Source organism: Apium graveolens, chromosome 5 (genome assembly GCF_009905375.1).
Source record: "Apium graveolens cultivar Ventura chromosome 5, ASM990537v1, whole genome shotgun sequence".
NCBI classification, from domain to species: Eukaryota; Viridiplantae; Streptophyta; class Magnoliopsida; order Apiales; family Apiaceae; genus Apium; species Apium graveolens.
The window spans coordinates 262072019-262085098 of record NC_133651.1 but is presented as its reverse complement, the minus strand read 5'-3'; the positions used below and the strand labels follow the sequence as shown (position 1 = coordinate 262085098).

Sequence of the window (13080 nt, the reverse complement as noted above, 5' to 3'; positions counted from 1 at the left end):
GAGAGAATGGAGTCCACCATCAAATTATAAAAAAAGGGTAAGCAATTACACCCCACTGGCAGCATCCATTGATCATATCTTCGAGGTGAATAAGGACAGAGGAATTTTCAAGAAACCAGACCGTCTGACCTCATGGAAAAGTAGACATAAGAAAAAATATTGTGACTACCATGAGTCTACTGGCCACGACACCCACGAGTGTCATCACCTAAAAGATGAAATTGAAGAATTGATCAAAGCTGGATATCTGGGTGAGTGGATTGATAAGGTGAAAGGACGCAGAGGAAGCGATGACAAAGGGAAAGATGAAAGGCAGCCCCCACGGGCGGAGGACGTTAAAAAGACAGCGGAAGGTAAGTTCCAAAGAGCTGGTAGTATCTGGGCAATTTTTGGGGGACACCCGTTTGTCGCGATAGTAACTGGGCGTTAGAAATAAATGCGAGAGAAGCACGACACCCGCCACTCACCAACATTCATAGCTTGGAAGATAGGCCTCCGAAAATATTCAAAGGGGAATCAGCTGACATTACGTTCAGGGAAAGAGAGTCAAGATGGGTACATCTTCCTCATAATGATGCATTGTTAATAACTATGCTTATTGGGGCAATGAACGTGCATCGAGTCTTCTTGGACAATGGGAGCTCTGCGAACATCCTGTATTACAACACGTACAAAAAATTAGGTTTCCCAGATAGTGACATGAATTTCAAAGATGCACATGTCTACGGCTTTACTGGAGAGGCAGTGAGAGTCAGGGGTTCAGTTAGGCTTCCTGTCACACTCGGGAAAGGGGCTCTATCTGTCGCTCAAATGATAGACTTTAAAGTGTTGGATCAGGACTCCGCACTCAATGTGCTGGTGGTCAGACCTTGGTTGCGATCGTTCAGGGTGATAACCTCGATACGTCACTTGATGATAAAGTTCCCAACACCTAACGAAGTGGGCAGTCTGAGAGGATCGCAATTCGAGTCACGCGACTGCTATTACAAGGCTGTTAAAGAATTTTGCAAGAGAAGGTATGAGGGAAAAAGTCTTCCATTTGAGAATGCAGAGGTCATTCAGACTAAACCAAGTGGGGAGGTTTATGCCCATTATTTTGTGGAAGGTTTAAAGGAAGAAAAAACTCATGCTACCGAGACCCCTGTTTTGACGTTGGGGAATGTTTCGAGGATCCATAGTGTGGAAGAAGTTGTGGTGAACCATGTAGAGGGGATCATGCAAAAGGAGGTTAACGGAGAAAAGTTGGAAGGAAGAAGTGAGATTTTACAAAGTCTTGAAATTAGCCTCAAGGTGGATGCTCCTCAAAACGAGGACGCGTCCTTGAAGAGTGAAAATGGAATTAAGGTTGATGCTCCTCGAAACGAGGACGCACCCTCCACACCTGCATTGCACAAAGCCATGCCTTATTCTGAGGTGAATGCTCCCACACATGGGGACGCGCCCTCGGATGCAAAAATGGAGGTCGAGGACCCCCGAGACTTTGATTTTGATCTGGGTCCCAGGATCCCTATGCCTGCCGAGAAAACGGGGCCGGCCGAAGACACAGTATCTGTTCCGGTCAACAAGGATGACCCAAGCAAGGTTTTTAAGGTGGGATCTCAGCTAAGTGATGAAATGAAGGAAAGACTTACCCGTTTTTTGGTTAAAAATCTCGATGTCTTCGCATGGAGTCATTCAGACATGGTGGGAATCGACCCAGGGGTAATATGTCATCGGTTGAACATCTTCCCTAATTGCACGGGCATACAACAAAAGCATCGCCCGGTGAGTGGGGAAAGGGCGATAGCTTTAAAGGAAGAAGTGGACCGACTGTTAAAAGTGGGGTTGATCAAAGAATCTTACTACCCCGAGTGGCTCGCGAATCCGGTGCTTATGAAAAAGCCGAATGGGAAGTGGAGGACATGTTTAGATTTTACAGATCTAAATAAGGTTTTCCCGAAGGACAGCTTTCCACTCCCACGAATTGATCAGCTGGTTGACGCGACGGCAGGGCATGCCTTGTTAAGCTTTATGGATGCATACTCCGGTTATAACCAAATTCCCATGTACGGTCCTGATCAGGAGCATACATCCTTCATTACTGATAGAAGACTATACTTCTACGTAGGGATGCCATTTGTATTGATCAACACAGGCACGGCCTACCAAATATTGGTGAACATGATGTTCAAGAATCAGATTGGGAGAACCATGGAGGTATATATGGATGATATGTTGGTAAAATCAAAGGAGGCAAACGATCATGTCAAGCACTTGATGGAAATGTTCAATATTCTTAGGAGCTTTCGGAGGTTGAATCCGCAGAAGTGTGTGTTCGGTGTAGAGTCAGGCAAGTTTCTGGGGTTCATCGTCAATCATAGAGGGATTGAAGCTAACCCTGCAAAGATTAAAGCAATGCTGGATATAAAATCTCCCACCAATGTGAAGCAGGTGCAAAGTCTAACTAGGAGGATCGCCGTGTTGAACAGGTTTATCTCTAAATCATCCAACAGGTGCAAAGAATTTTTTAAGGCGATCAAAGTGGCAGGGAAGGACTTTGTATGGACACCAGAATGTGAGGAAGCTTTTAGGAAGATCAAGGAACAACTGGGGAACCCTCCTATGTTGTCAAAACCATTAGATGGAGAATCCCTAATCCTATATTTTGCAGTTTCTGAGTATTCAATTAGCGCTGTGCTAGTAAGGGAAGAAGACACGCAACAATCACCGATATATTATGTGAGCAAATAATTGCACGATGCTGAAACTCGTTATACGAGTATGGAGAAGCTGGTTTATGCCTTGATCCTTGCGTCAAGGAAGCTACGCCCATACTTCTAGGCCCATAGAATTGAAGTCTGGACAACATATCCTCTACGGCAGGTTCTTCACAAACCGAAATCATCGGGGAGAAAGTTGAAATGGGCTGTGGAGTTGGGACAGTTTGACTTGGAATACATGCCCCGTACGGCAATTAAAGGACAAGCCTTGGCCGATTTCTTGTTGGAATTTGATTCTGCGGTTGATGATAGGGCTTTGGTAGTGCTGCATCCCCCTCATACTGAGTAATCTTTAAAGCAGAGATATGGTTTCTTTTGAAACCATCATTTAGTCTTATTACCCTAGGATGAGAAGAATCTTCATTGTAGCATAGACATTTCTCTTTCACTATCTCTTCAAGCTTAGCAGAATTCTTCTTCATTGGAATTTCACTTCCATCATCTTCAACAATATTAGGAACGAATTCTGTAACTCTTGAACCAGAAATTTTTTCTTTATCTCTGATGGTCTTCAATATGAACTTTGACCATCTCCTGGTAATATCAGACTTTACCTCTAAAAGGTAATAAAAGAATTGAAGTTCTTTTAGTGATTTATTTAGCACATCTGATTCCGTCATTTGATATGTCCTTCCATCTTCAAGAAATAGAATCAGATTTTCTTTCACATTATGCTTGTTATGAACATCCAGTACTGTAATAACCCCAAAATTTTGGACTTTTTGTAACCCTTATTAATAGTGATTTTGTTGATTATGCTGAATAAGAAAACTTTTCATACCACACTTTGTAGGGGTTCTTTTATTGTTATTCTGAGATCTTATTAGTACTCTATATGGTATATAAGTGTATGTAAAGATCGTCAGTTGCCAAATTCGAATACTTTGATTTTTCCCGAAAATCCACCAGATACTGAAAGAATTGAGTATAAGGTAACAAGATAAAAAGGATTTAAATTCAAGGATTATAAGAGAGGATCATAAAAGGAATATAATGTATTGAGAAAGGTTAAGCGAACCCAAGTAATAATATCCCAGGTATGATCCCTCAAACGATAAACGAAAACGAAAGTTAAGCGAACCGTATAACAGATCAGCGATCATTAGCCAAGTAATTAGGAGTTAATCAAAGAGGTTAGTGATGATGATGTCATCACACCAACAAGAAGAAGACAAGTGTGGGGAGATGACATAAGAGGATGACATAAGCATGACACAATGGGAAGGAATTGTTGGTTGATTATAAGCCACACAAATTTTACCATGGCAAAAGGTTAATTAACAACAAAAACAAAGCAACCAAGCAAGCACATTCATTTCTCTTCCCCCCATCTCCTTGCTCACGGTTTTTTGAAGAAAAACAAGAAAAAAAAATTCCAAACCCAAGCTCCACTCAATCATAATTCAAGAGGTTTGTTTCTTTGGATCCTATATTTCATAACTAAGAAGAGCAAGTAGTTTGAGTGCTTGAATCAAAGGTTTTCTATCTCAAATAAATTATTTTAGTTTAGGGTGAATAGTAACTTTCAAGAACAAATTTTTGATTCTTGATTTTATTTGTAACGTCAAGGTAGCTTAAGTATAGATAAAGGCTTCCATGGGCATTCTCTTTCATGGATTAAAAGCTTCAAGGAAGGTATAAAACTTCAAACCCTAGTTTTACTTTGAATATTTAGGAGTGGTTTTGATTAATATAGTTCATGAGAAGCATGATGCTTGTGTGTTTAAAGTTTGGTTGGGTTTGTAGCAATTTGGATGATTGAATCTTGTTTATAGTTAATAAAACTTAAGTATAAGCTTTTAGTTTATGATTGAGAGTAGTATAAATTGGAAATCTTGAGATGTTAGGGCTGTTGTAGTAGAGTATGGATGGAGTTTGGGTGTAGTAATGATTGTGGGATTGATTGTGGATTGAATTGGAGTTGTACAAATTTGGTAATCGCGTAAACATAGCCGCCGTAATGCCCGATTTACCTTAGACTGCTTTTGTTCTTAATATCAGGACCCGTGAACTCACTGTTAGGTTTTGACCATTGCCATTATTAGATAGTTCATGTTACGATCTTCGTTTTGATATATGGTTCGCTTAAATCCGATGTACGGTTTAGGAGAAACGACCGTTTTATGTAACGGCGTTTCGCGAACGAACCATTACCCCTCGCCTTACTTTGAAACCTTGGTTAAGGCCCTTAAATGACTAATTGGAGTATGAAACAATTATGTAAAGTGGATTAGGCAGTTGGTAGGGTACTCGCGAAAGAATCTCCTTAAAATTCTTAATGGTTAATTTATTAAAAATAGTGGAGCCGAGGGTACTCGAACGACTTATGTGATTCGTTAAGCGTAGAAGTGACCATAAGCGAACATTAAGGTTCAATTGGTTAAAGTCTAGTTTTTAAGCGAACGGGGTTTAATTTCGACTTATGTTGTTGTTCATAGGTTATCGGACCCACTCTAAGCTTAAGTCTATCCGGGAACACTCAGGCAAGTTTTCTACCCGTTATACTGTTGTTGTGATGTAAATATATGTATATGCATTATCTTGTGATAAGTGCATGATTTTTATTAGCAAATCTTGCAATATATTGGAGCATGTGATATGGTATATATGCATGTCTGTTTCGTAATCTTGATATCTAATTATTGATTCAATTGCTTATAAGTTGCATAATACCTATGCTAGAGATAAGCAGTAGTTGCGTATACCCTTAGTATAGGGAACCCAAAGGTGAATATTTTTCTAAACCGGGAGTCGATGTTCCCGAGTATAATATATATTTATTTATATATATATTGATATATTTTTCAAAACTATTAATCGAATAAGGTTTATTCGATAACTTTATTTTATTTAATGAATATTATTTTGAATATTTATTCGAGGACTTATGACTCCGCTTACTTTATTTAATGAATATTATTTTGAATATTCATTCGAGGACTTATGACTCCGCTTACTTTATTTAATGAATATTATTTTTGAATATTCATTCAAGGACTTATGACTCCGCTTATTTTATTAAATAATATTCTTTATTTTATTAAAGAATAATATTTCGATAATCAAACTTATTTTTGATTATTCAAATAAAGATCTTACTTTCGTATAAGTATATCTTTGGTTATTCGTTATTCATTTCAAGTATGAGTTTTTAAAACTTCTACTTCAATTATTTTTATAAGGATTATCCTTATGGGAATATTATTTAAATAATAATATTCAGATATTTTCTAATATATCGGGACTGATTTATTTCATTAAATCAATATTACTCCAAACATTCTTAAAAATATTTTCGAGTCTTCAAAATGATTTTAAAAGTTAGAGCGGATCCCAAAACTCGTTTTCAAATTTAAGATCTTCCTTTCGAAGGGGATTTAAATACTCGCTTTTAAATTAAGGGATCCGGCTCTGTGGTGTATTTTATATTCGTAACGAGGTTGCTGTTTTGATAAATGAATTGATTACTTACCCAACGTTCAGAATATGATGACTCTGAATCAAACTTTATGAATCAGACTTTTTGACTTTCTTCCATACCTCTTGCTCCTTTGATCCATCTCAAGTTCATAAGTTTTGAACATACCATAAATTTCATCAAGAGTAGTTTCAGTAAGGTCATAGTTGTCTCTTATGGTAGTAGACTTCAAATCCCAATTTTCAGGAAGAGCTAAAAGGAATTTAAGATTTGAATCTTCAAGATCGTATTCCTTGTCCACTAGTGACAGATCATTCAAGAGTTTGATAAACCTGTCATATAAGTCAGTTAAAGACTCATCAGCTTTTGAGTCAAAGTGCTCATACTCTTGATTGAGTATAGTCCTCATGTTCTTCTTGATTGCATCAGTTCCCTGGCATCTTGTCTCCAAAGCATCCCATATCTCCTTTGCAGTTATGCAATTAATTACCCTGTTTGACATGACATTATCAATGGCACTATGCAGCAAATGCCTTACCCTTGCATCCTTGGCAATAGATGAGATGTCTTCAGCTGTGTACTCACCTTTCTCCTTTGGTTTGGTCATTGCTGGTTGATCAGCAACTACAACAGAGAGCTTGGTAGGCTTATGTGGTCCTTCATTAATTCTGTCAAGGTATTCTGGATCTGTAGCTTCCAGAAACATAGCCATCTTCACTTTCCATATGGGATACTCAGAAGGTCTCAGTATGGGAACCCTAATAGTCTCATATCGATTGTGGGTTTGAGTCTTTTGAGTTTCTTCAGTTTTGGTGGGCTTGGTTGGAGTTTGTGCTTCTTCAGACATGATTGTTTGGATCTTTACTGTATGTGTATTAACAGAATAGCTCTGATACCACTTGTTAGGTCACACAACACTGTAGAAGGGGGTTGAATACAGTGTTATTACAATCAAATCGATCTTGAACACAAGTAATAGTAAGCAGATATATTCAATATAATAAACTATGTTACAATGGAACTGTTCTCTCTCAGTGATGAATAAATATCACTAAGAGCTGCTAGGTTACAATGTATAATCTTCTCGATAATGATAACATGTATAGTATAAACCCAAAGTCTGTGCTTCTATAGTACACAGTTACAACATAACTTCTAATTGATATGGAATATAATTCTGTCTCCTAAAATATATCAATCAGATATCTTCTACAAGTCTTCTGGTCTTCTAACTCTTTTCATGCATATCTTCTTTTGTTTAGTCTCGATCTTCTACTGTAAATCAGCTTCCTTCCTTAACTGTAAGTCCCCCCCGCACTTAAGTTCTGATATAACCTTAAGTTCTGATATGAAGTTCTGACTTCCAGTAAGTCTTGATTCAAATAAGTCATGATTTGTCCTGTTGTTAAGTTCTGAAAACTAAACACAAATCATACTAGACATGACATCTCAAATATATCTAACAGTTACATTAGTTAATTATAATCCTTTTTATATGTACTTTTCGTGTTCATTTACGTAGAGTCATTGATTTTTGAAACCATATGAATCGAAATTATAACAGATTGAGCTATTTGTTGATGTCAAATTTCTAGAAGCTCATAGTTTCGATAACTTCCCTTGGACCCGGATTCGTACCTAAAAAAGATTTCTAGATAAGATTTATTTGATCGCCATTAAAATGGTGTTTTAATAAATAATGTCGCCATCGCATGATATGTCTCTACTTTTATCTGCTCTGCAAACGAGACATAATATTAATTAATAACCGTCTTTTTATTTCCATTTCAACAAATGAAATCAAGATTTAGTCTTCCAGGTATCATTACTCACTATTTCATTTTGATATTCATTGATATGTTCCCTATTAGAGTGAGTCGTTTGCCTCTCTTCTTGTTCTGTAATTTATTCCTGACTTCCTGATTCTTTGCTCATGTATACTTGTGTTATGCTTGTATTCAATGTGGATTAGATGAAATCATGCACACATTTGTCATTGTCTATGAGAGTTTTTAGTCTTGACTTTTACATAGTTTATATATATATATATATATCTCCCTTGGCCTTCAAATTGTATGGTTCTATGCAGGTTTGTATGTACACACATATAAATATTTTGAAAAAACTCATGTGTATTTACTTTAGTTTTTCACCCTCTGTTTTCATATATTTGCTGATTAGATATGATCTCTATGAACATCACTTTCAGATAATGATTCAGACCAGTAATTCGGGATACTATGTACTGTGATTTTAAGGCATGCCATCAAATTTAAGGGAATTAATCATTTTATCACACTCACATTATTTCATCCTTACCAATACCCTCTGCATTGGTTCTATCAAAGGTATAAATGTTTTGTGTGTCCTATATGATTTGTTTCCCCTTGTCTCTGTTTTTATGTGTCAACCTAATCTATATTGTAGTAGCGCCATGGTTAGGGGCTTGAACTTAAGATTTATGTTCTCTTCCTTTTTTTCCTATAAGCGACTCAATCTTTTTCTGCTTATACAATGTAATGGTTAAAGTATCCTCACCATAAAGAAAGATTCAAAGTAAACTGATAGATTTTGGAGTTGCATGATTATCTCTCACGGATTCAGGAGCAACTTACAATTTTAAGAATGAGAAAGGAAACCTATGTGGTCGCAATATTATGTAATGTAAATATTTTATTCAAAAGAAATAATTTAAATAGTGAGTAATTCTAGCACATCCTCACTTGATATCAACGCTAAGTAAAAGATTATTATTTTCTATTAATTTAAAACTAATTATTAATACAAACTTTAACCTGACTATAAATGAGTTTCAAAAACTACGCCGTAACTTTTGTTCTTGGCCATGATCGATTAATTTTGTCCTGATTCCCAACAACCTAAAAAAATGGCACTTATGCACATACTATAGCTTGGTTTCCAAGATCGGTTACCTTTTTTATTATAGTTTTTTACAACAATGCAAAAATAAGGGTTATCTAATCTACTTATAAAAAAGGGTCATCTAATCTACAGGAACAATATATGTACATGTGTGTTTTTAACTAATTTTATAAATTAAATTGGCTTGTATCTAGTTGTTTGATCTCACAGTGGACATGGAAGCTTCTCTGATAATCCAAGATTGAATAGCTTATTTGGATATATATATATTGCAATCTTCAATAATATGTTGATCAATCTAAACTTATAATTAGAAGCTCTGAATAATACGTAACTTTGTAAAATCTTACAAGCATGAGTTCCTGCAATAAAAATCAGCCGCAAAATGGCAGAACTCACAATCAGAACCGCATGAATTTTTAGATGAATGAATCTTGGATTCCTGTATTATTTCTTTAGTTTTATGCTCATAACTTAAGATTCTTTTTCCCACAATTTTATATGATCAAAATCTGCATCAATGTTTTTTATTTTATTTTAGCTACCAAAAAATATATACACATGTCTTCCGGTCAACATTAAACTGCTAAGATTATATTTTATTTTTTTGTCTGCTGAAATTCAAAATTTATTTTTCCATCTTTGCATATCCAGTATATTTTGTGAGAAATCAACTTTATTTTGATAAAAACTAACATTTGTCTCTAATTTCTTAGACATAGAAGCGCATACTTCTATGTATAATTTTCATAAATAATAAATCAACAGAAGCCCGGGAAAAAAAGGTTCACATTTCAATCACTAGAGTGATTGTAATATATTCCCCCAAATGAGAAATTTACTTGTGACTTTGACGTTGTGTTGGAATCCAAATGATATCGTTACTTGGCTACAAGGCTGATACAATTGACTCATTTCAGGTGATTAAGCTCTTTGGTAGTTCCCTTAATTGTTAGAATATTCTTTTTTACAAAATCATAAGAACTCAAAGTAAATAAATTTGTATGTTATATAAGACTAATATCGCTTTACCGACAGATTTTCTTAATATGGATTGATGTTGTCACTTATTTCCATCGCCATGGCTATGACAAGAAGCTTCTATGGTATCGTGACAAGGTACTGAAATTTGATTTTGAATTTTATTATGCTCTTCTGTTTTGTAATTTTCTTAAGAATGGTAATTCTCTTGATGTGAAAGGAATGTAAGTTGTAAACCAAAAGATTTACAGGGATGGAGTAATCTAAGAGGAGGATTAACTACGATGATCATAATTATGGATGTTGTACTCAGTCTTCCCTCTACTTCTACACTGCCACCTAAAAGAAGTGGTACGTTCTTTTTCTTTTTTGTTTTTATCGAAAGGCAAACATGATTTCTTTTTTGGTGTTTGTTTTTTGTTCTATTGAGTTATCGCAAGGTACATAGAACAACTCTTTAGATTTCTGTTGGTGATATGCAGATTATTCTCCTATTTTTTTATGTTCTTATATTGTTGTCAATCCATTTTCCCTTTGTCATATGAGGATAATAAATTAGTTCCAATTAGATGGATTATAAAGTGCTAGCTTCTATTTAAATGATTTTAAAATCTCATTAAAAATCAAAGAAGATAAAAAAATAACAGACATATTAATTTGGAGTAACATGTTTTTAGGGAGCTAGATCTTCATCCCAATTTAACATTACTTATATTCATAAATATATGAAAATGTTGTTAAAAGAAACACTCAATATTTATTTAGCACTTAATAAATTCCAACTCCATTGAAGTTGTCTGTCAAAAAAACTCAAGTCAAGATAAAAAGCATTGTCATCTAACTTGGTTGATTAGAGCATTTATCTATCCGGAGATGTTGGATTTATCAACATGGCATTTGGGTGTTAATAATTTTATGTCTTTTTTTTCTAAGAGCGATCACTCTAATTTTATTTGGCCTGATTCATGGTTGTGGAATCAGATTCGCCATACTATGACATTATATGTTGTTTTCTATATTGGATGCTCTATATTATCATGTTTATTTCTTATGTAGCTTCCTCATTTAAGGTCTGCATAGTAGACATAGGATTTATCAACATGGCATATAGTTGTTAATAATCTTGTGTCATTTTCCGAGAGCGATCACTCTAATTTTATTTGGCCTGATTTATGATTGTGGAATAAGATTTGCAATACTGTGACATAATATGTTGTATTCTATGTTGGATGCTCTATATTATCATATTTGTGTCTTATGCATCTTCCTCATTTAAGTCCTGCATAGTATAAAAGATCTAGATTGTCTAGAAACCAGGACTATTAAACATGCCGATTGTGGTCTCTTATCTAGAGGGGCGCCGAGTTAGAGGTAGAATACTTGGATGCATTTGGATACACTTTATATATTTTTATATTCTTTATGGATATATAAGTTTTTTCTAAATGTTTGTTCACTTTGACTTGGTTATCTGTCGGGATCATACGAGCTTTCTTGGTTAAGGAACAAAGGACTGGGAAGAAAGTTTTGATGATTCAGAAGTTAAAAAGAGAAGGTGTCAACAAAAAGTTAAGTGTTGACGTGCTTGCGAGATTTTTCCTTGTACATGCTACAAGTTGTGTTATTTTGTTATTTTTTTATGACAAATATGTGGAATTTAATGAGCAATTCGGTTTTTAAGATCTAAAACCTGATTTGGTCATATTCTAAATTTCCCGGATGTATCTATTCCTAAGAAGACATTAGGCTAAATGGGATCACTTTTATATATAATTATAGTGCTTAATGTTTAATTATGTTAGTCGCTAAACACGCGCTAAAATTCATGCAATTATACGCGTTTGCAAATAATATAGAATTATTTCTAGTTCATTCCCACAGGGACTGATTTAGGCTAACTTTGTGATTATGCACCTATGCAACAATGATATGGTTATTATCCAATGCTAAGACGAATAACAAATTGAGTTTTGATTATACTATGATTAACTAATGAGAATTATACTAGGGAACATTAACTAAAAGAGAGTAAAAAGAATTGAATAATATATGACACAAACATGGGATTCTAACTTCATTAAGTACGTCATTCAATAGCCTTTTCGTTCTTAAACTTAGCATGTAATGGTGATGACACTAATCAGATATCACGAAACTGATAAACGTCAATTTTCGTTGTACAAGTACCATACTACCAGACATCCACAAAAGAGTTAGAAGCTGAATAGACACCAATTATATTGAGACCCTCTATGTCTATAGAATTTGACAACATAATGGTTTAATGCACAAGTTATCTACTGTGATTACATAGGGCAAGTAAGATAGTTAAAATTACCTACGAATCATGCATAACAATAACACATGAACCTATGCTAGCATGGCAAGTTCTAAATCCTTAAATTCACTTTCACTTCATTAAGAATTAACACACTATCTTATAAGTTCGTGACACTCATAAGACAAATAAGCACAACCAATACTAGGTTATCAAACAATCAACACACACTAAGGCATCGAAACAAATTAACTAAAGATATCCATAAATAAATCCGCTAGAACCCCACGATAACGATTAGCCCATAATCAGACTCATCATCAACGTGGGTTCCGATGAAAGCATGGTATAATAAACGTAGTCTTTATACTTAAATAAACCAAGTACGAAACACAAGTAAAAGTTCAAGAGTAAGAAAACTAGCATCCAACTTACAACTTAAACAAAGAATCACAAGAATAAACTAGATCTTATTCGCCTTGGTTGAACTGTGCTCTCCGGTCTTCTTTACTCTTTCTCCTTAGCTTTTGTATGTCTCTCCTTCTGAAAAACGTCTTTATTTATGTATATATATATATATGCTTTAGAATTGGCCAGGGCTTCAAACTCTTAAAATCCTAGTAGAAACAGAATTCTGCTACCCCGACCTGGCGCGGCCGTGCGCTTGACCAGTGCGGGCGCGCTGAGTTTCTGCACTTTGGGCGCGGCCGCGCGCTTGACCAGTATGGGCTTGCCGTCCTCCTGAATAAAATTCTGAATTA

At 35.3% G+C, this 13080-nt stretch overlaps 1 protein-coding gene across 1 annotated transcript; it reads left to right on the top strand.

Moving 5' to 3' along the window:
- The first annotated feature begins 591 nt into the window (after nucleotides 1–591).
- On the top strand, nucleotides 592–3048 carry LOC141660915 (uncharacterized). The gene is made up of 2 exons (XM_074467894.1): nucleotides 592–2679; nucleotides 2863–3048. The coding sequence occupies exons 1-2, from the start codon at nucleotides 592–594 to the stop codon at nucleotides 3046–3048; spliced, it is 2274 nt and encodes a 757-aa protein (XP_074323995.1).
- The last annotated feature ends 10032 nt before the right edge of the window (nucleotides 3049–13080 follow it).